Consider the following 21920-nt stretch of genomic DNA (forward strand, 5'->3'; position numbering starts at 1 on the left):
ATTTTAAAAAAAAATGGTTTTTTGCAATATTTTTTCTTCCATTTTTGAATATTCGAGAGAGAAAATCGACTCCAAAAGGGAAAAAATGCATTAAATGAAAAGAAATTTGTAAAATAAAAGCTCCAAGGAAAAAATAACGGTATTCGAAACGAAGAGAGTCTGAAGGACAAGAAGGACAAGAAGGACAAGAAGGACAAAGCCTTCCTTTTTCCTGTGAGCCTGGGCTTTTACGAGTTTCTCTCTTTGATAATAAAACGAACAAAATGAGTCATCGGGTCTGTGAGAAACTTGTTTCGACCCTGCTTTCCGATTCTAAAACTCTCGCTGTTGCAGCCAGTGAGCCGCAACACTCCAGCAGTTGTCAGCAGTTAACAAAAGTTAACAGCAGGTTAACACACCAACCATCACAACTGAGTTCTGTTTCCAATCTCGTTCCCCCAAATGTAGTTAAAGCGTCTATCAATTTCCTTCTTTTTCTCACAAATTTTCGCAAGTACTCTTCTCATTCCACAAGGCCATGATTTAAATTTACTTCTGAAAAAGAGAAAATTAGTCAAAGTGTGCTACAAAATGAAGAAAATAAGCAGTCTCCTAGTAATTCTCCTGCTCACAGTGCAATTGTCATCGTCATTTGACATTAGTTTCGGGGATGTGACAGAAATTTTAAAGTTCACCAAAGAAACAGTGACTGACGCTCTTGAATCATGGGAATGGATACGACCGAAGAGGCCAAATATAAATGACGACAATGATTTTCCATTCGTCAAGAGAATGGAGAAACGTCTAATGGATAAAATGAAAACAGTCTCAATGAAATTGGAATTAATTGAGGATCGAATTGAGCAGAGAACAGAGACAATGTTCTATCGCATTTTACGTGAAATACCCGAGAGGGAAAAACTCGAGAAGGGAATGCACGATATTTACAAATCAATTGGACAAGTGGACAATTTATATCAAACATTTTTGAATTATGTCGAATATCGCAGTAAATTTGAGACATATACATTACAAGATTTCTCGAGGACAATACTTTCGCATCGTTTAGGCGATCTTCGCGATGTTATTAAATCAATTCACAGTCAAGTTGTGCCACAGGATTATGATATTTTCCAGCAAAGTATTCTCACAATTTTGTCGAATCGCATGAAGGTAAATGGTAAATTTTATTTTATTAACCAACAAAGAACCAGTATTTAGAAAAGTACAATTTTTAATTATGTATGTATTTTATTCCTCCTAGGTATTTCTTTCATTTCTTTAGAAAAAAATAAGTTCCTAGGACTTTAAATATTTTTTGATTGAAAAAATTTCCAAATTGTACAGTCGTTTTTCAATTTTCCATTATTCGAACAACAAAAGGCAAGAGAAGAAAGATAAAGTTCTGAGGGAGTTGCAGAGGCATTGACCTCGACTCATATTAAAATGATTCATCACTTAATAATAATTATTGATTTAATGAAATTTTTCATCTATATTGAACAATTATTCTCTTTTAAAAAAAATGTATTCGAAACCAGAAAAGAAAAATTCACCAAATTACAAAAGCTAAAAATAAAAATTGGCAAAAAAGGGAAAAAAAATTTATATTTTAATTAAGCACAAAATTGCAAGTTGAAGAAATAATGAAGAATATGAATTAAAAAATAGCCAAATATTCTAAGAATCTTTGGCGTAAATTCAATAGAGTGGAGAAAAACGAGTAACACGATTCTTTATGTTTGTTATCGCACAAACTGAAGCGATTGTATTGTACTTGCATTCGCATAATGAAAGATATAATATTGTCAACTGAATCAAAGTTCTTTCCGGTGTTGAATTGCACTAAATCTTTTATTGTTCAAAGAAATATAGCTATATTTTAATTTTAATTTTTATTATTATTTAATTCAACTATTAACAAATTTATTAATTAATTATTATTATTTATTGTTTTCAAAATTTTTAATAATATTTCTCAAAAGAATTCAATTACTTTTTTAAATTTTGATAAAATTCGTCTAAAAAGTTGAAATAATTTCGAAAAATTTTCACTGAATTATTTTCGAAACTTTTAATCAAATTCTTAGCAAGATTTCAATTTTCGTAATTTATAATAAAATTCTTCGCAGGAATTTAAGTATGTTTAAAGAATTTTAAATAAAATTCTTAGCAAAATTCGTATTATTTTGAAAGATTTCAATAAAGTTGTTTATTTAATTAAAAATACTTTGAAAAGAAATTTAATTCTTCTAAATAATAAAATTTTTCGCAGAAATTCAATTAATTCGAAAAATTTCAATAAAATTCTTCGTAGGAGTTAAATTATTTTCCATGCAATTTCAAAATAAAATTTCTCAAAAGAATTCAATTATTTTTAAAACTTTGATGAAATTGTTTTAAAATAATTCAAAATATATAAATCGAAAAATTACTATTAAATTTTTTATGAGAATTGAAATATTTTCAATACAATTTTAATTAAATTACTCGAAAAAATTCAATTATAATTTTCGAAAATTTATAAAATTTTTTAGCAGGAATTTAATGATTTTATTGAATCTTAATAAAAATTCTTCGCCGAAATTAAATTTGAAGCATTTTTGATAAAATTGTTTATGAGAATTGAATTATTTTCATAGTTAATAAAACTCTTGACAAGAATTTAAATATTATTTGAATTAAATTTCTCGTAAAAATTAATTAATTTTTTAAGAATTTAATTGAATATTTATCGAAAAATTGAATTATTGTAAAATATTTGGATAAATTTCTTTATAAAAATTCAATATAAAAGAAATAAATAAATAAAATAATGAAATAGTTTTAATTGAAAACAATTTGGTTTAATTAAGTTTTTGGTATTTTTTTAATCCTCGAAGCATTAAATTAAAATTTCATTAATTTTAAAATTCAAAACATAAAAAGAAAAATTTTTCTGCAAAAAAAATAGTAAAATTCTCAATAAAGAAACGTGTTACAATTTTTTTACTTTACGTCAAACAATTAAATTATTATTGTTCTAAATTGCATTTATGTAACGTCGATTAAATTGCGAACTGCAAAGTCTGAATATGAGAATTTCTCACAACTATATTTTAACATTATATTGCAAAATTCTATTGTTTTACTCTAAAGTTAACTGCAGTAAAAAAAATTATAATTTGCCATTAGAAAGTTGAATCCTCTGCGAGACAAATAAATTTCGATAAATTATCTCCTAATTTTTAATTATCAATAAAGATAAGAAATTATCGTAATTTAAATTTATAGAAGCATAAAAGATATTCTTAAATTGAATAATCAATTAAATTTTCGTTAATAGACCAATTTCTCATTAAAACATTTTTTTTCTATTTTTTCTACTTTCTTGAAATATTTTAATTCATTGAATTTTGAATTTCTACTTTTTGTTGAAATATTTTAAATCCTTGAATTTTATAGTTTTCGAAGATGAAATTAATCTTTCGTACAATTTTTGTTCACTTATTCAAATAATTGAATATCAGATGGAACAAATATTCTGAATATTTACCAAAAATTCGATTTAATTTCTGTTGTTGAAGAAATTTCCGACCAAGTTTTGCGAGCAATATTGAATATATCGCGAAATAATGAATTCGAATTCTAGATTTGTGAAGAAATTTTTGGCTCCATTTTCTCGAAATGCTCAAATAATCGAATTTTCATTTCTGAAGAAATTTTTCGCCAAATTTTTGACCAATTTTAATAGCACTGCGAAATATTGAAATCGAATTTTAAATTTTTGAAGAAATCTTTTGCTCCATTCATCGAATTTTTGTTTCTGAAGAAATTTTTCGCCCATAGTTTTGTCGACATTTTCAAATAATTGACTTCTAAAAGTTCTTTCTGTTCTAAAAAATCTTTCGAAAGGATTTCGAAAATATTATTTTTTTGTCTGATTTTCTCCAAATCTATTTTCAATAAATTGTCACTGTGCAAGAAATTTTTTCTTTTTCAAGAAAATATTCCAAATAATTGAATTTCAGTTTTCGACGAGAGTTTTCCAGAAAATCTCATTTGTCCCAAAAATATTCCAAATCGTCGCAAGAATCGTGAATTTTCGATATTTCGAAAGAAAATTTTATTTATCTGCAAAATATGTCTGGAAAAGTAAAAGAAATTCGATGAGGAAATTAATAATTCTTAGAAAAATAATTCTGTTCTATTTGATAAATATATTCGTCCAAAAGGGAAAAATTGGTTTTCAACGAGAAGAATTCTGCAAAATATGAAAATTTAGCTTTTTCTTCACAATCTTTGATTGGATAAGAAATTCCAAATTTTTAGACGTATTTTATTTTTTGAAGATCTTTTTCGTTTCTGCTTTTCTATTTTTACCTTTTTGGAAATAATAAATTATTTTTTTCGAAAATAGCGTTTTGGAAATAATTTCCAATATTTTTTTTTCGGAAAAAACCGTTTTGGAAATAATTACAAACACTTTCTTTCGGAAAAACCGTTTTTGGAAATAATAATCCAAATATTTTTTCGGAAAAACCGTTTTGGAAATTATAGTCCAAATATTTTTTTGGGAAAAATCGTTTTGCAAATTATTGCAAATACTATTCTTCGGAAAAACCGTTTTGGAAATAATTGCAAATTCCTTTTTTTCGAAATACAACTGACCTTTTGAAAAAATTTGCATAGATTTGTTTCCTTTTATTTTTTCTAAATGAAAAATATAAAACAGACATGCGCTGAATGTCCCGGTTGTCGAGTTGAGGAAGGAGAAGCGGGTGAAACGGCAAGATGAATGGAATTTCCTTCTTCAGAGTTCAGTTGGGTCCAAGCTGGCGAGGCCTTCATTTGTCAGTGTAGTTTACAAAAACTCTCACTACTCATAGGTATATTACAAAAAATATATAGTACAACACAGTGCGCGACACTTGCACACAGAGAATTATTCTTTCTCAATAAAAAATTCTCGCTCAAACGGGATTTGAAAAGTCGAAGAAGAAAAAAGTCCTGTTTGTGCCAGGCTCTCGCCAAGTCATTTTCAAACACCTGTCACTGCAAAGCAAGTGACGTGTGTGTATGTGTTTCAATTTCAATCCGACTCTCCATAAGAAAAGTGTGCTCCGAGTGCAATAAAAATTCGAGAAGAACGCCTTTTTCTAAAAAAACAAACTAAAATTATTTAATTCATATTTTTTTCGGAGAAAGAAGTGAATTTCATTGTTCTCGCGAAATTATTTTTCTCTCTCTCTCTCTTTCGCCCTACGATTTTATATAATTTAATTTCGCCAGGGATATGTTCAATTGATTGATTAAAGTGACGAGTGGAAAAAAACCTTTACTAAATTGACCCAGGGTGACCTCTTTTTTTCAGTTTTTAAAGCGAAACTTTTAATATTCATGTAATTCGGATTCGACACTGGATTAAAGTCTAAAAGGAACAAAAATACTTGGCTATTGAGGAAAAAATTATTACGCCCAAACTTTTCTTTATTTACTCCCCTGAATTTAAATTTTCCAAAAGCGAACTTTTTATTAAATTTTACAAAAACAATTTTATTCAAATTTCAAGAATTAAACAGAAAAATGAATCATCTGTCCTAGTTTTTTTCCTTATGAATAAAAATTGAATCACGTAAAAAAAATGTCGATTGCAATGAAAATAAAACAAGAGTGAGCGCGAATATAAATCAAAACAAAGAAAAAGAAAAACAAGAAAAAAATAACCGCAAAAAGGAAAATAAATACGTGACTAGAATAATTTACAATTCATAACGAGAATAAATTTTAATCTTTAAATAACTTTTAGCAAAAAAAAGAATATTTTTTTAGAAAAAATTCCTTCTTGATTAAGAAAAGTAAAAAATTTCACGTTTATTGGTTAATAATCGTTTTTTAACGACAAGGAATCATGAAAGAATTTCGTCTACTCCAATAAAATGACAATTCAGCGAAATTATTGTAAATGTTTATCAAGCTCGCCTGCATTCTCAAGTTCCTGTGACGTATACACGTTTCTTGTACATATTTGCGAAATCATTTCGTGAGTTCAAGGATGAAATAATTACAAAATTTTTTCCCTTTCAATTTCTAATGAATACACCACTGATAAGAAATTTTCTGATGTAATAATAATATTTTCTTCTATAAACGAAAACGAAAATCACTGATCTTGACGCCCTTTAGATACGCAGGCCTCGCACTCATCTACTAAAACCTACTATTTACTACTTTTTTTTACACTAAAAGCTACTTTTTTCCATGTTTAAGAATTTACACTACTTTTTTGTTAACAGTCGAAATAAAAAAATTATTTTCAAAAATTTTAATATTCTTATTGGGAAAAAATCAAAAAATTAAAAAAAAATCCTTAAAACGATTCAATTATTTTCACAAATTTTTCGTATTTTAATGATTTTTAATATCTACTGTTTTAATAAAAAATTTCCCAAAAGAATTGAATATAATTTTAAAAAAATGTTTATACAATTTTTCCCAAATATTCAATTATTTTCATAAATAAAAAAATTTTCACAGGAATTCAATTATTTAAAACAGAATTTTCCTAATTTTTTTCGAAAAAAATCAATTATTGAAATTGAATTCTTTCTCGAAATTTTCTTAAAAATATGTAATTAAATTTTGGCAAACATTTTACTATATTTAAAAAAATAATTGAATTGTTTCGAAGAATTAATTAAAATGTTAGAAAATAATTGGATTCTTTTGAAACATTTTATAACGAATTACGAAAAAAATTGAATTCTTTCGTGAAATTTTTTTTGAAAATAATTGAATTTTTGCAAAGATTTTACCATTTAAAAAAGTGATTGAATTTTTTCCAAGGATTTATTAAAATTTTGTTAAAAAATAATTGAATTTTTGTAAAAAATTTTACTATTTATAAAAGTAATAGAATTTTTACAAAGAATGTTATTATTTATGAAAATAATTAAATTCTTGAGAAGAGTTTTATTAACATTTTTGAAATTAATAAACAAGAATAATTAATTAGTAAATTAGTTAATAATTGAATTTTTTTAGGTAATATTTGAATCTAAAATTATTCAAAAATAAGAAATTTGCACGAAAAATACAATTATTCTTAAAATTTTTTTATAAAATTCTTCACAAGAATTCAATTATTTAAAAAAAAAATATTAAAATTTCTAAGAATTCAATTATTTTTAAAAATAATAAAATTTTTCACAGGAATTCAATTATTTTTTAAAAATTTTAATAAAATTCTTACCAGAAATTAAATTATTTTAATAAATAATAAATTTTATTGTAGGAATTCAATTATTTTTATAAATTTTAAAACTCGCCGCAGAATTTCGAATTATTTTTAATACAATTTTGAATAAATTCCAGGAAAAATGTCAATATTTAAAAAAATTCTATTAAAATTCTCGGAAAGAATTCAATTATTTTCATAAATAATATACAATTTTCAAAGAAATTCAATTATTTAAAACACACATTTTCGTAAAATTTTTTGAAAAAAATTATTTCTTTAAAAAGTTTTTTTTTTAAAATTGTTCTCAAGAATGCAATTATTTTAAAAACTATATTAAAGTTCGGTGACAAAAATGACTTTTTTCTGTCTTTAAGCTACTTTATTAAAATTAATTATTATTGAGTACGAAGCCTGAATTCGTAAAATAAAAACATTTTGTTTCGGGCATCAGATCCAAAAATCCATTTCTTAAGGAAACGTAAAAATAAATTCAGGTCATTAGTTGAGGTTTTTTTCCACTCTCTCTCTCTCTCTCTCGTAGATTTGAATTGAAAAAATCCACCATCCACAGTGAATCGGAGGAAAAATGGGACAAAAATATTTCCTCTCCATTTGCCTCCTATTTTTTGGGGCGAATGCCGCTATTCGTAAGGAATATTCAATAATAGATACACTGCGACAAAATCTATTTAAATTAGGCGATGAACTCAATGAGGAATATTTTCGAAAGGACCACACGGTCTATAATTTAATAAATGTCTATCGACAATTTGGTGATAATGTTGAAAAAACATTTGATCACTCACCCGCTCAATATGTCGATAATCTCAAGACAATTTGGATTTGGGCGAAAACGCAAATCAGTTTAAATCGAATAAATGGTTTCTACAAGAGATTTCGCGATATGCAAACTGAATTCAAGGAGAAAAATGGATTTGTCTCCGAGAAGGAGTGGATCAATTTTGCCGATGCTATTCTACACGATCCAAATATTGCCGTTTCGCATGCACTCAAAGAGATAACCGACAGCATCGTCAATCAAAATTTATTTGTCTCTGCCTACAAGGTATTTTACTGCAAAAAAAAAAAAAAGAAAAATAATTAGAAATTCTAATACTAATATTATAAATTAAATTAGAAATTACAATATTAATATTATAAATTAAAATAGAAACTATAATAATAAAACAGAAATGTGACGCATTTGAAAATAATTTCCCATTTTTTCGGAGCGTGTCACAAATTTTACCAAAGAACCGAATTAAATAGAATTTAAATAAATAAAATAAATGAAAATATTATTTATTTAATATTTATTTTATAAAATAAAATAAATGGAAATATTGACAAATTCCCTTTTTTTAAAAAAAGAGAAGAAGAAGAAAAAATAGAGTATTTTTCCAGGAACTAAAAATAAAAATCATTGAGAAAATTTGTCAATATCAATTTAGAGTCATTTTGTTTTTACGCAATGATCAGATTGTTAAAAATATATATATATATATCGTGACTGACTGAAAAAAAATTGTTCTTATTTACAGGAATCTTCAGCACAAATTTGTAATTTACATCAATCGCCACAACAATTGTTGTATAATCTTTACAATACAATTACTCTCACTGAAATTAAAGGCTTTACAATGATGCAATTTTCATTGAAGCTCTTGAGACTTTACCAAAACGGTAGGTTATCATAAAAATAAAAGACCTAATTTTATACTTCAAACAAAAAAAATATAAATTTTGTTAGAAAAGCGAAAAAATATCGAAAAAGTAATTTTTTTTCTCTACTTTTTTTATTTTTATTTATCAACAGTATGAATAGTAATTAATTTTCAATAAACTTATTCAGGTCTCGGATAGACTTTAAGAAGCAAAAAAAAATCGCTTTAGATGATTTAAAATAGGAAAAAGTCGAAAAAATCGTTTATTTTATTTAGTGTTATCACAAAAATTTTCTTTTTAATTATTTAAAAGAATTTTATTAAATTCCAATTATTTTTCCAAAATTTTACCAAATTTCAATTATTTCTAAAAAGATTTGACCAAATTTCAATTCTTTTAAAAAGATTTTATCAAATTTAAATTATTTTATAAAAGAATTATGTACCAAATTTCAATTCTTTTGAAAAGAATTTGCTAAATTTGGTAATTCTTTTATAAAATAATTTAAATTTGATAAAATCTTTTTAAAAGAATTGAAATTTTGTAACATTTTTTTTAAAATAATTGAAATTTGATAAAATTAAAATGAAAAAATTCAAAGAATTATTTTTTTCAAAAATATTTTAATTTAATTTTTAGAAGCTATATTTCATTAATTTTCATTTTCAAAATTTACACTTGATAATTTTTGATTGAAATTTTTGAGAATTCAATTATTTTCAAAAATTTGTACAAAAAAGTTGATTTTCAAAAATTGTAATAATAATACTTGAAAAAATCAATTATTTACAATTAAATTTTACAGAATTCCAATTATTCAAAATCTTGTTAATTGTATATTTCGAAAATTAAATTAGAAAAATTATCGAAAAAAAATATTTGAAAGATTTGTCTATAGTTATTTTTCATAGTATAAAAATTAAGATAAGTTGCATTTTATACTAAAAATGTGATATTTTCTTGCAATATTTGTAAAAAAAAAGTCGAAAAAGTCGAAAAATTCGTAAATTTTGAAAATAATTTGAGAAAAATCGCATATGTTGAATAAAGTTGCATTTTTTGAAAAATAGTCTATAAAAGTCGAAAAAGACCTAATATCCGAGGTCTGTAGTTATTTTGAAATTATTAATAATTTTAAAGTAATATTTCAGGATCATTTATTCAGGAGGAAAATCAATTGAAAAGAGAATATCAAGACAGAATAACCGAGACACTAAGAGCAGTTAAAACTGCAATGGCCTTTGCACCACGAGATCTTTGGAAATGCGATCCAGCAATTCACAAATCAGGTGAGAAATTATTTTTTATGATAAAAGAAACAAAAATTTTTTTAAATCTTTTCCTCTCAAATATCCAGTCAACAAAATTTTTCTTTTTGTTCTGAAAATAATTTTTTTCTATACAAGTAGAAATTATATTTTATAAAAATAATTTTTTTCGATTAAAAAAATGCCATTTTCGAAATAAAATTTGTTTTTTGAAATGAAATTCCTTTTTTAGACGAAACATACACGGAATTGAAACAACTCTTCCAAGGTTACATCGTAAATGAAGTAGACCTCAACGATATAACGACTTGTAGAGAAAATTGTGGTTATTATTCAGTGGCAAAACAGCAGAGTTGTTACAAAAATCAATTTTGCTCTCAACAACGTCGTTGTAATGGAAAAATAGTTCACTGCCAATATGTTGACTCGGACATGTGGATTTGTCCATCGGTAAGAAAATTTACCCTCTCTCAAAATAATATCCATTTCTTCCCTCTTTTAATTTAATTAATTATAGAAATTAATAACAATAATAATTAGGCGAAGAATTCTACACGAAGATACGAATACATTGAATACGAAAATGGACTCGTCTATGGAAAAAAGGACAAATGTTTCGCAGGAACAACAAAAGTCGACAGTTGGTGGCGTTGGCTTTTCTGGCACTGTAGCTATTGTTTCTGCTACTGCGACGATCATAATTCAAATTCAGATCGTTATTTCAATTTACGAGAAGTCGTTTCTGATATTGTCAACAACAAGTAAGTTCTCTTCTTGAGAAAGAAATTCTTTTTCTTTCCGAAAAAAGAAAAAGTGTCAAAACATTTTTTTTCTTCGCAGAGTCGTGACGGGAATAAGACTACAAAAGGTGAACAAAATTATTCATATTCAAATTCAAGAAGGAACACTTCGCGCTCAAGGAAACATCGATCCAGAAAGTATATCATGGAAGGACATCGACGACTATACGATTTTGGATCGAAACGTGAGAAATGGAATCGATTACCACACGATAAGTTGGGAGAGAAGAGGCGTCGATTTAGATGATCTTGTCCCTCCAGCAGATCATTTATTAACTGGTAAAATTTCTTTTTTTCTATAATCAAAAACAAAAGTAGTTCAATAATTATAAAAACTATTACTTTTAAACTTTTACAATTTTAATACTAATAACTAATTTTAGGTTTGAAATTCAAACTCCTTGGTTCGAATTTAAATCTCGAAATTCGTGCGACACCTTTTAATTTCACAACCGGTAGTTTGATGAAGGAGAAGAGTCGTTGGTATGCGAATGACAATACCGATGCTAATGAGGGATTCAATGAGCATATCACAGTCGCTGGCAAAAGGTACAAAGAATATTTTTTCAATCCAAAAAAAATAGAGAAAATTAAAAAGTAATTTCTTTTCTCTTTTAGAATCGAATCAAAAAGTAATTAACGATTTTTCTCCTTTAGAACCGAATTAAAATTGGAAAAACCGGACATTCCGATAAGAGCGGAATCGAGGGCGGTTCCAGATTCGAGATCAAATCAATTTTTACACTTCCAACCGACTGATCTTGAGAAAGACGCTGGACAAACGACAATTCCATTCCTCGACATTCAACCAATTGTTCCAAAGCCACCGGTGCCATTAGCTGGCGCTGGAATTTTCCACAAGGGACAAACGGGCTCCGGAGGATTCGTCGCATTGAAATTAATAACTTACAATTTTTCCCGACATTTAGAAATTGATTTGTCACCCTCGAAACCAGTGATTGGATTGAGTAACGAAATCACTGCGTCATAATTTAATTAAATTATCTCTTTTTTTTGTCTTAGAAAATTAACGATCGAACAAAAAATTGTCAGCCGGGTGCTACACGAAAATAATTTTAATTTCCTGTTGTTAAACAAAACAGTGAAACAAAACTGAAACAAAACAGTTAAATAACAACCTCTGGAAAAAAAGACAGTTATTTAACAGTCGTTTCGATTCACGATTTTTAACAACACTAACTAAAAATTTCACATTTTTTCCGAAAGGACAAAATTTGTCACCGAGAAAAAAAATATTCTTCTCGAAAGCAAAGAAATATCAAACTAAGTTTTTATGTCATTAAAATTAGATTTAGACTTTTTTTTATATTATAAATAAAACGAAAAGAAACAACTCTTTTCTTTCATTTTCATTAAAATCTAAACCTATTGCAATTTATACTCGTGCGAATTGAACGATTTTAGAAAAAGAAAAAAACACTTGTTAACTACGGATAATTAGATGTTAATTTTGCTCTGAATGAAAAGCCAAAAATCTCATGGAGTTCAGTATTATCGAATCTCCTTGTTGACTCGATTCTGTGATTTTTACATTAAACGAGCAAATATAATTATTGTAACATTAGTGCTAAAAACTTACAGTGTACCACTTTTTTTTTTCTTTTTTTTTTTTTAATGAATGTGATGTTTCCTTTAATATTAAAAACCATGTAAACATTGAGTCATTGCATTATTTTCCAAAAAGAAAAAGAGAAATTTTTAAAATTCTTTCTTAAATTCTTAATTCCTCTCTAAGTTTCAATGTTAATATTAATATTTGGAATTTTTTTTCTTATTCTTTCCTTAATCTTTGATTCAATAAAAATTTTTCCATAAAAATCAAAATGAAAAATTGTGAAATTCATGTGCGACCGAATTATTATATCCAATTATCCGAAACTCGAAAGAATTAGAATTTGGACAGTTTTGATTTTCTTTAATTTTACCGACTGATTTTTTTCAATCTTAACGTAAATTTCCTTTTCAACGGAATAAAATTTTTGTAGAAATTCTGCTAAATGAGGAAATACCCAAGTAAAAATTGTATTAAAGAAATTTGTTTTCAAAGTTTCACTTACTTGGACACGTAATGGATGCATCATGAGAAGGTGCAGCATTTCAGTTGACGGCAATAATTCATGAAGTGTGACTCCCTGTTGTTTGGCGGCACGGCACATGAATACTGCAAAATATCTGTGAAGAGGCAGATGAAACGAGACCTGCAGTCTATCGCTCTAAAAAATATCACAACGAAAATATTTATTATTATTTTGAAATTTACAAAATTTTATGCTATCAAATCAAATAAAATATAAATTTTTGAATAATTTCATATTAAAAATTTTAAAAATCCACTTATCAAGTAAATAATAATTAATAATTATTGTTTATTATTTTTAAAAATGTTAATAAAATTTTTCGCAAGAATTCAATTATTCTCATAAATAATAACTATCTTTGGAAGAATTCAATTATTTTTATAAATAATAATATTCTTAGCCGAAATTCAATTATTATTTTTAAAACAATTTTAATTAAATTTTGCAAAAGAATTCAATTATTTTTTAAAGGACCCCGCACAAAAAGTACATAATTTGGTTCCCGGTCAAATTTATGTTTTGGATTTTGGATTTATGTTTGAGTTAAAGTAATTTGGAACAATTATAACCAATAAATATTAACAAATTTGACCGGGAACCAATTTATGTACTTTTGGTGCGTCGTCCTTTAATAAATTCTTATATAATTCAATTGTTTTCAAAAAAAATTTCTCAATACAATTCAATTATTTATAAAAATTTGATAAAATGCCTCGCAAAAATCCAATTATTTTAAAAAAAATTTAATCAAATTCTTTATGATAATTGAAATATTTTCAATATAATTTTAATTAAATTCCTCGTAAAAAATTCAATTATTTTCCTAATTTATAAAATTTTTCCCAGAAATTTAATTATTTTTAAGAATTTTATTCAAATTCTTTGCACAAGTCTAATTACTTTGAAAAATTTTAATAATAATTTATGACAATTGAATTATTTCCATAATTAATCAAGTTCTTCGCAGGAATTAAATTATTTTAATGAATTTTAATATAATTAAATTTTATAAATAAATTTTTTAAATCAAAATAAAAAATAAATAAAATATAATAAAATAATATTCAAATATTCTCAAACGTTTTGATAAAATTCTTTATAAATTTCGATTATTTTCAAAACTTTCAATTAAATTTTTAAAAAAAATTATTAATTAGGTACTGATTATTCTTCATAAGCCACTGATCGGGCTTCCAGTGTATTTAAATATTTATTTTATAAAAATTATTGAAATTTGAAAATTTAATTTGGAAAATCTGAAATGATTTGGTTTCTAAAAAATTGTAACTTAACTTTTTTTTGAAGATAGTTGAAATCCCGAAAATAAGTTTCAATAATTGAAACAATTGGAAATTTCGTCAAATTTCATTGAAATAAATTTTTATATTTAAAAGTGCATTTTATTTTTCTCTGTTAAAAATGATTAATTATAATATTATTATAATTTTTATTCTACTTAAATAATTCAATTTGCGCAGTAGTTGAGTTCTGCCAGGAATTGAATTGAAAAAAATTCAGTTCAAATTTTAGAAAATAGTATCGTGATAACAGGAATTAAACTTTTATCCAACTGTTTGAAACTATATTCTTTAGTTTAGATATAAGAAAAATATATGAAAAATAAAATAAAGAAACACACGTACCACATTTGTGTCGGTGTAATTAATAGCATCCAACCAGTCTTGCAGTGCACAGAGACAAAATGTAAGAATCCGTCGACTGAGAACAACACTTTCAGGCCCTTGTAAATGAGACACCAAAGCCCACATTGGATAAGCACTCGCCTCTAATTCAGCGCTGAATGCCGCATAATAAGTATTAGGCTCGAACTCCACATGCTGTCCCAATTCTCGTTGATTCACATTCATACCTTGCAAAAAAGGAAAACAAAATTAATTTCTTTTTTTATAACGAAAAATATAAATTAATCAAAATTTACCTACTTGATTTAGAAAATAATTAAATTACAAACAAATAACCATAAAAATAATACTAATAATATGAAGTGAAATTGAGAATATTTCAATAAAAAAATGAACTTGAAGAGTTAGATAAAATAATAAAACAAAATAAATAAATAAAAATAATTGAAATTAATTTCAGTAAAAAATGAAATTGTTTTCATACCCTGAAACATGGAGAGAAAATCGAACCACATTTCTAAAAGAGTATCGTCCGTCATGAATCTGTAAGCGACAGGTTTATGTGAGAGTACATTATTTAAATCCGACACGAGAGGCCAATAACAATGTTCCTTCATCACTTGACGACCACAATCAACGACATAGTGGAAATTTTTATCTGGATCTGAAAAAATTGAAATTCTCGTAATTAGTATGAAAAAAATGTATTTACAATAAGTATTATTAAATAAACATTTTTCAAAATATTTAAATAGAAAATAAAAGTTAATAAATAAAATTTTATAAAAGAATGTATTCAAAATACATATATTTTTTTTAATTAAAAAAAACTCACCGTGCAGTGTATTTTGAATAATTATTTTTCCCATCATGTACTTTAAACTAATAACCATAACGTGAAGTAATTTCAACTGATCAACCATTCGAAGAGCCAAGCCCTCATTGCTGAATAACTGCAATTTTTATAAAGTAATTAATAATCCTATTACAGGAATTTACAATAGTGAAAATAATTCACCAGGTTTTGTCTATTTTAACGAATAAATGTGAAAAGGTGAATTATTTTTCGAAAAAAGTTGATAAATAAAAAAAACAAAAATTAACGTGCGAAGTAATTAATTTTAATTTGCATAGAATTAAAAATTTCTAATTAATTCAAAATTTATATTAAACATAAATTAAGAATTACTTATTATTCTAAATTTTAATTAGTAAAAATGTTTACTAATTTGAATTTGTGACTGACTTTTACTTTTGAATTAGTAAATAGTAAATAGTTTTACTAATAAATATTAATTTCTACTAATTTGTTAGTAAATTTTCCTAATTTAAAAGCAAAAAATCACAATTTAAAGAAAAGAGAATTAAATTGAATTTTACTAATTAAAAAGCAAAAAGTCAATCACTAATTCAAATTAGTAAACATTTTTACTAATTCTTTAGAGAGTAGGATTAATTGTAAAATCACTTCAAGATTTGAATAAAATTGAAATTTTGAATTGAATTCGTTTTTTTGTAAATTCAACTAAATGAAAATTAATCGTATCACGAAAAAAAGGGAAGAAAGGTAATAAATTATCAAAATGGATCAAATGGGTGATTCCTGACATTAGTAAACTTTAGGGAAAAAATAATAATTTAAATTTCAATTTGATTTAAAATCTTCAAATTGCTTTTTTTAAATTCGAAGTAAAAAAGAAAATGATTTACCTGTACACTGACGTGAACGACTCGATTACTTAAAGTTTCAGGATCTGTCGATCGTTCCAGCATCATTGATATTCTACTGTAGTGAAGTACAAAAGCTCTAGTTAAGTCCTCCTTGTAATCGGGATCCGGCAGCATATTCAATAAAAAGCAAACAAGTTTTTGAGGAAATTCATAAGCGACCGTCCAAAAAACGAGTTCCTCTAAAAATGTATTGTGTTCCAAATGCTCTCTCAAAGAGGCACATTCTGAAAAGAAAATTCTCTATTAACTTCACAAAATAAACTTTTTTTTTATAAGTTTCTTTATTTCATTTATTTATTTATTCAACAAGTTCAAGTCCGCAACGTTTTTAAAAACGAAACATCAAAAAAGAATTTTTTTTCAAGTTAATCTCTAATTCTCACGAGCGTTAACTTCTCGGAAATTGTTACTTAAGAGGAAAATTGTTTAAAAAAAAGTGATTTAGAATCAAGATTTAAAAAACCGTCCAATTTTTTCCTTTTTGTTTTTAGAAACGTTGTGGACTTGAGTCTAATTATTTTTTGACCGATTAATAATTTTGATTCTATGGAAATTCAGCGATGATTTTTTTTTTATAAATTATATTGAGAGTTAAGTTTTAGAATATAATTTACCTTTATATTCATCTGGTGGTTCGGGATTTGGTAGCGATTTAATAGCGTCTTGATAAATTTTATTACTGTCCTGACAGTAGTTATCGTAATCTGATTTCCCAGTGAAAATTGAAGGATCCATAAAGCAACGATATTTTTGAGGATTCGTGAGTGCTGCGGTCATTACATGTCGCATTACTGCACCCATATTATTAAAATCTAATAGCATCGATAAATAAGCATCTGCACCTTGAATAGCGACCCGATAATCGGCTACTCCAACTTTGCTATAAACAAAAACAAAACAATAAAAATTAAAAACTAGCGAATGTTTAAATTTCTGACCAATTTCCATTTATTTACATTATTCAATTATTTTTTTTAAATAGTAAAATCTTTACAAAAATTCAATTATTTTCAAAACAATTTTAATTGAATTCCTCGGAAGAATTCAATTTTCCAACACATTTCGAAAAAATTCAATTTTTTTCTAAAATTTTATTAAATCCTTTGAAAAAATCCAATTATTTTTATAAATAGTAAAATTCTTCGCAAGAATTCAATTATTTTTATAAATAGTAAAATCCTTTGCAGGAATTCAATTATTTTCAAAACAATTTTAATTGAATTCCTCGGATGAATTCAACTATTTTTATAAATACTGAAATTCTTTGCAGGAATTAAATAATTTTTAATCAAATCTAAATAAAATTACACGAAAGAATTTAATTATTTTCAAAAATTTCCATACAATTCAATTTCAACAAGAATTTAAAATTCTCTAAAAATAATCCAATTATTCTCAAAATATTTTTGAAAAATTCTATATAAAAATTAAATTACCTACTTTCAATGTAATTTTTAAATATATTCGTCAAAAAAAATTGAAAGAATTCAATTATTTTCAAAAAATAATAAAATTCTTTAAAGAAATTCAATTATTTTCGAAACAACTTTAATTGAATTTCTCGAAAAAATTTCATTATTTTCAAATATTTCTATAAAATTCTTCATAAAAATTTAATTATTTCTTAAAATTTTAATAAATTCTTCGAAAGATTTCAATTATTTTTATAAATAGTAGAATCCTTTGAACGAATTTTGTTGTTACTTTTTTTGAAATTTGAATTTTGGTAGAAAATATTAATTTACAAATTAAAATATTAATTATCTTTTTAATGTCTGTTAAATTTATCTTTTATTTTTCATTACAATATAGTAATATTGAAAAATATCGAAAGGGAAAAATTTTGCGTTCATTTGAACGTTAAAAACTTTAGAAACATAGAAATTATCAACTTTACTGTAATTTAATTTTAAAGTAATTGAAAACTGAACTAAAATTCAAAATTTCTTTTTTATTTTCTTTTCGGTAAAATCAGGAATGTTAATTACCAATTTTCTCGAAGATGTTGAATTAGTCGGAGGATAATTCTTGGCATCATTGCTTCAGCCACGCACATCAATTCCGAAGGTGCGACTGTTTTGTTGGCCGCTGCTTTTGGTCCATGTTTGTCACAAAATCTGCAATAAATAAATAGCAATTAATTTACAAAATCGTTTCTTTTTCGTCGAAATAAACAAATAATATTAATTTACAAAATCGTTTCTTTTTTATCGCAATAAACAAATAACGATTCGCAAAATCGTTTCTTTTTCATCGAAATAAACAAATAACAAAAAAATTCCCAAAAACGTTTCTTTTTCATTGAAATTCAGTCAATAGAGAATATTTTATCAACCTGAAATTCGAAATAGTGAAATTTTTATCAACTGAAAATTCAAATAAATTTTTTGTCAGTACTGGAAATTGAAATAAATTTGTTATCAGTACTGGAAATTAAAATAAATTTGTTATCGGTACTGAAAATTGAAATAAATTGTTTTACTTCTTGAAGTAAAAGACGAGAACAAAAAATACAACCAATTTGCATCTTACCCAGCTTCCTTCATAACAGACGTGTCTCCACAGTCGCAAGCACCTCCAGCTTGACTTATAAACATATTGAAATCGTGTTGAGTATGATTTCCTTTTTTGAAGCATTCCTTGCACAGTGACATGCACGGGGAAATTCCACACGTTCGACATCGATAGGCAACAAAATTCGGCGTCCAAACTAATCCACAATTAGTCGCATTGTCGTAAATTCTCACTGAAATTGAAAAAATGCAAAGAAAATTATTAGAAAATCTATCAAAATACATAATTTTGTTTTGTTACTGAAAAAGTGTTATTTTATAATTTTCTTTTTTGCTATTTATTATTTTCTACTTTTGGTATTTTTTCAAAAAAAGTGAAAATTTAGAAATATTTAGAAAAAAGTATTTTTTTTCTATTTTCGCAAGGATAGAAAATATTTATTAATTTTGTTTTTGGCCAAAGAAATAGAATAAAATAAGAATTATTATTTGTCAAAAAAAAAAAAATTAATAGATAAATATTTTCTTGACGCATTTTGTTTTTTTCCCCTTTTTTAACAAGAGACGTTTTGTGACTAATTTATTTAAAAAAAGAACATTCTGTCATAAACAATAAATTCATTAAAACAAATTTATTTTTAAATGACGATTTTTTTATTTCACCTCGTTCGTGACTTGTCCCGCATTCTTTTCTTGGCTTCTGATAAGAATTCTCTTGACAAACCAACTAAGGAATTTATTTACTGCGCGAAATAAAAAATCTAAATAAATAAAATAATCTAAATAAATAAATATCAGCTTATTTGACTTACAGATAAATATTAAGATTACATTCACAAATTATTTTTTTCTCAGCTGAATTTATTAACTTTTTTTCAAAATTTACGGTTTTTTTATTTTCATACATACTCATTAAACTCATGATTATTTGGCAAAATATGTATTTTCAAATTAAATTAAATTTAAACAAATTAGAATCAATTTCTGTTTCTTTAATTTTTAATGTAAAAATCGCAGTATTGGAAATTATTAAATAGATAAAAAATTCCAAAATATGAAAATCAGGGTGGCCGCAAGATTGACTTTATCAATTTCTCTGACATTTTACTGACATAAAAACGAATTTCCCTGACAAAAATTTTTTTGTTTACAGCAAAAAATGTATTGCATGACCGTCTTAATTTCTTTGATTGCCCTGACAAAAAAATTTTTCCTGACATTTCCCTGACTTTACTGACAAAAAATTTTTTTTCCTGACATTTCCCCGACTTTACTGATAAAATATTTTTTCCCTGACATTTCCCAGACTTTACTGACATGTGGCCACCCTGAAAATATACGTTCAAAATTGCTTTTTTCAAAATTATTTTCATTTTTTAATTATAAAAATTAAATTTAAACAAATTAGAATCAATTTGTTTGTTTAATTTTTAATTAAATTTTTAATGTGAAAGTTGCAGTATTGGGAATTATTATAGATAAAAAATTCCAAAATATGAAAATCTACATTGCTTTATTAATTATTTTCATTTTTTAATTATAAAAATTAAATTTAAACAAATTAGATTCAAATTGTAATGTAAAAATCGTAGTATTGGAAATTATTACAGATAAAAAATTAAAAAATATGAAAATCTACTTTCAAAATTGCTTTTTTCAAAATTATTTTCATTTTTTAATTAGAAAAATTAAATTTAAACAAATTATATTCAATTTCTGTTTTTAAAATTTTGAAAGTAAAAATCGCAATACCTATTGGAAATTATTTATAGATAAAAAATTCAAAAATATGAAAATCTACCTACATTCAAAATTATCATTTTTTAATTATAAATTAAAAAAGAAACAATATTTTTTTATAGACAATAAAGTTATGTATTTATTAAAAATTATATTATTTATCTCCTATTTATTAAAGAAATAACAAAATTTTTTGATAAAATTGTTTCTGTTTTTTTTGTCATTCAGTCAATAACCTTTTCCTTTCAAGAAACTTACATCCGGTCAATAACCTTCAAATATCAAAATGATTAACTTTTTCTATCATATACATAATATGATGAGAGATAAATTATAACAGTTTATTCTTTATTTTTTTGATATGTAGAAGAATTTTAATTTCTTTTTAGAAATTAACTTTTTAATGAAATAACATAGAAAATTCTTCTTTTCAGAAATTAACTTTTTAATGAAATAAAATAAATGAATAAAATAGAAAAATCTTCTTTCAGGAAATTAACTTTGTAATACAATAAATAAATAATTAATAGAAAATAAAAAAAAAGAAAAATTACAGTAACCTTTTATTGACAAAGTAAAACATTAAATTACAAAAAAAGCAATAAGAGAAAGTTTATTTCATTGCCCCTTTAAATATACTGACACCAGTGACACTAAAAAAACTATTTTGACTTTTCGCCAAAAGAAAAAAAAGAAGAAAAAAATTTAACGTTGATCGCTTCTACCTTTCAGGTTTTAAAGACGCATCTATATTAACTGATTTTAAAATTATTTGGTCAATAACCTTTTCACATAACAATTTTGACGTCTACAAGTGACAACAAAACAATTCAAAATTCACTGCTTTAAAATTTATATATATGTTAAAAAGCATCTCATCTCTTAAGATAGATGTTAATTTTTTTTTTTTTTTTTACTTTTCTCATTTCAATTTGAGAGAATTTTTGAGAGAGAACGAGTAAGAAAAAATTTTTATTCATCAACCAAATAAACAGAAATGATTAAAAGTCTTCGAAGCGTGTCCTTCTATGGATCAACATTCGCTGACCAAATAAGACTCCTACCTTGGTAGAGAGCGATTCTATAAAAAACATTTCTCAAGCGAACTTGACATTGTCCTCAAATACAAAACACTAAAAGTCAATTGAAGCCAAGAAGTGAAAATGCACGTGCAAATGCGTAAATATGAGGATTATTTTATATCTATATATAATCTACACGTATATATATATATATATATATATATATATATATATACGTGTA

General features: G+C 25.0%; 2 protein-coding genes across 5 annotated transcripts in view; one reads left to right on the forward strand and one right to left on the reverse strand.

Moving 5' to 3' along the window:
- LOC122498745 (E3 ubiquitin-protein ligase Ubr3) overlaps positions 1-21920 on the reverse strand; it is a 39399-nt gene that overhangs the window by 16613 nt on the left and 866 nt on the right. For both annotated transcript variants that reach the window (XM_043606634.1, XM_043606633.1), the window contains exons 2-9: positions 18937-19150; positions 18393-18521; positions 17019-17284; positions 16384-16628; positions 15509-15626; positions 15158-15337; positions 14674-14900; positions 13010-13165 (exon numbers count right to left, since the gene is read on the reverse strand). In XM_043606634.1, coding sequence (XP_043462569.1) covers positions 13010-13165; positions 14674-14900; positions 15158-15337; positions 15509-15626; positions 16384-16628; positions 17019-17284; positions 18393-18521; positions 18937-19150 — 1535 coding nt within the window. The remainder of the gene's footprint in view (positions 1-13009; positions 13166-14673; positions 14901-15157; positions 15338-15508; positions 15627-16383; positions 16629-17018; positions 17285-18392; positions 18522-18936; positions 19151-21920) is intronic.
- On the forward strand, positions 378-12285 carry LOC122498746. 3 transcript variants are annotated; one of them, XM_043606636.1, is made up of 9 exons: positions 4712-4847; positions 7740-8264; positions 8740-8881; positions 10015-10152; positions 10364-10581; positions 10672-10892; positions 10972-11210; positions 11315-11480; positions 11589-12285. In XM_043606636.1, the coding sequence occupies exons 2-9, from the start codon at positions 7785-7787 to the stop codon at positions 11920-11922; spliced, it is 1938 nt and encodes a 645-aa protein (XP_043462571.1). In that variant the 5' UTR covers positions 4712-4847; positions 7740-7784; the 3' UTR covers positions 11923-12285. The 3 variants fall into 3 exon arrangements, with proteins under 3 accessions (XP_043462570.1, XP_043462571.1, XP_043462572.1); XM_043606637.1 differs by lacking the exon at positions 4712-4847 and adding an exon at positions 5768-6001; XM_043606635.1 differs by lacking the exons at positions 4712-4847; positions 7740-8264 and adding an exon at positions 378-1152.

This window comes from Leptopilina heterotoma, unplaced genomic scaffold (genome assembly GCF_015476425.1).
Source record: "Leptopilina heterotoma isolate Lh14 unplaced genomic scaffold, ASM1547642v1 Lhet_158, whole genome shotgun sequence".
Lineage (NCBI taxonomy): Eukaryota > Metazoa > Arthropoda > Insecta > Hymenoptera > Figitidae > Leptopilina > Leptopilina heterotoma.

What these genes read in the sequence shown, in the direction of transcription:
- LOC122498746 (XM_043606635.1), top strand. Translation starts at nt 571, where the DNA reads ATGAAGAAAATAAGCAGTCTCCTAGTAATTCTCCTGCTCACAGTGCAA. An exon ending in TCCAGCAATTCACAAATCAG is followed by an intron (nt 10,153 to 10,363) that starts GTGAGAAATTAT and finishes TTCCTTTTTTAG; the next exon opens with ACGAAACATACACGGAATTG. An exon ending in ACATGTGGATTTGTCCATCG is followed by an intron (nt 10,582 to 10,671) that starts GTAAGAAAATTT and finishes AATAATAATTAG; the next exon opens with GCGAAGAATTCTACACGAAG.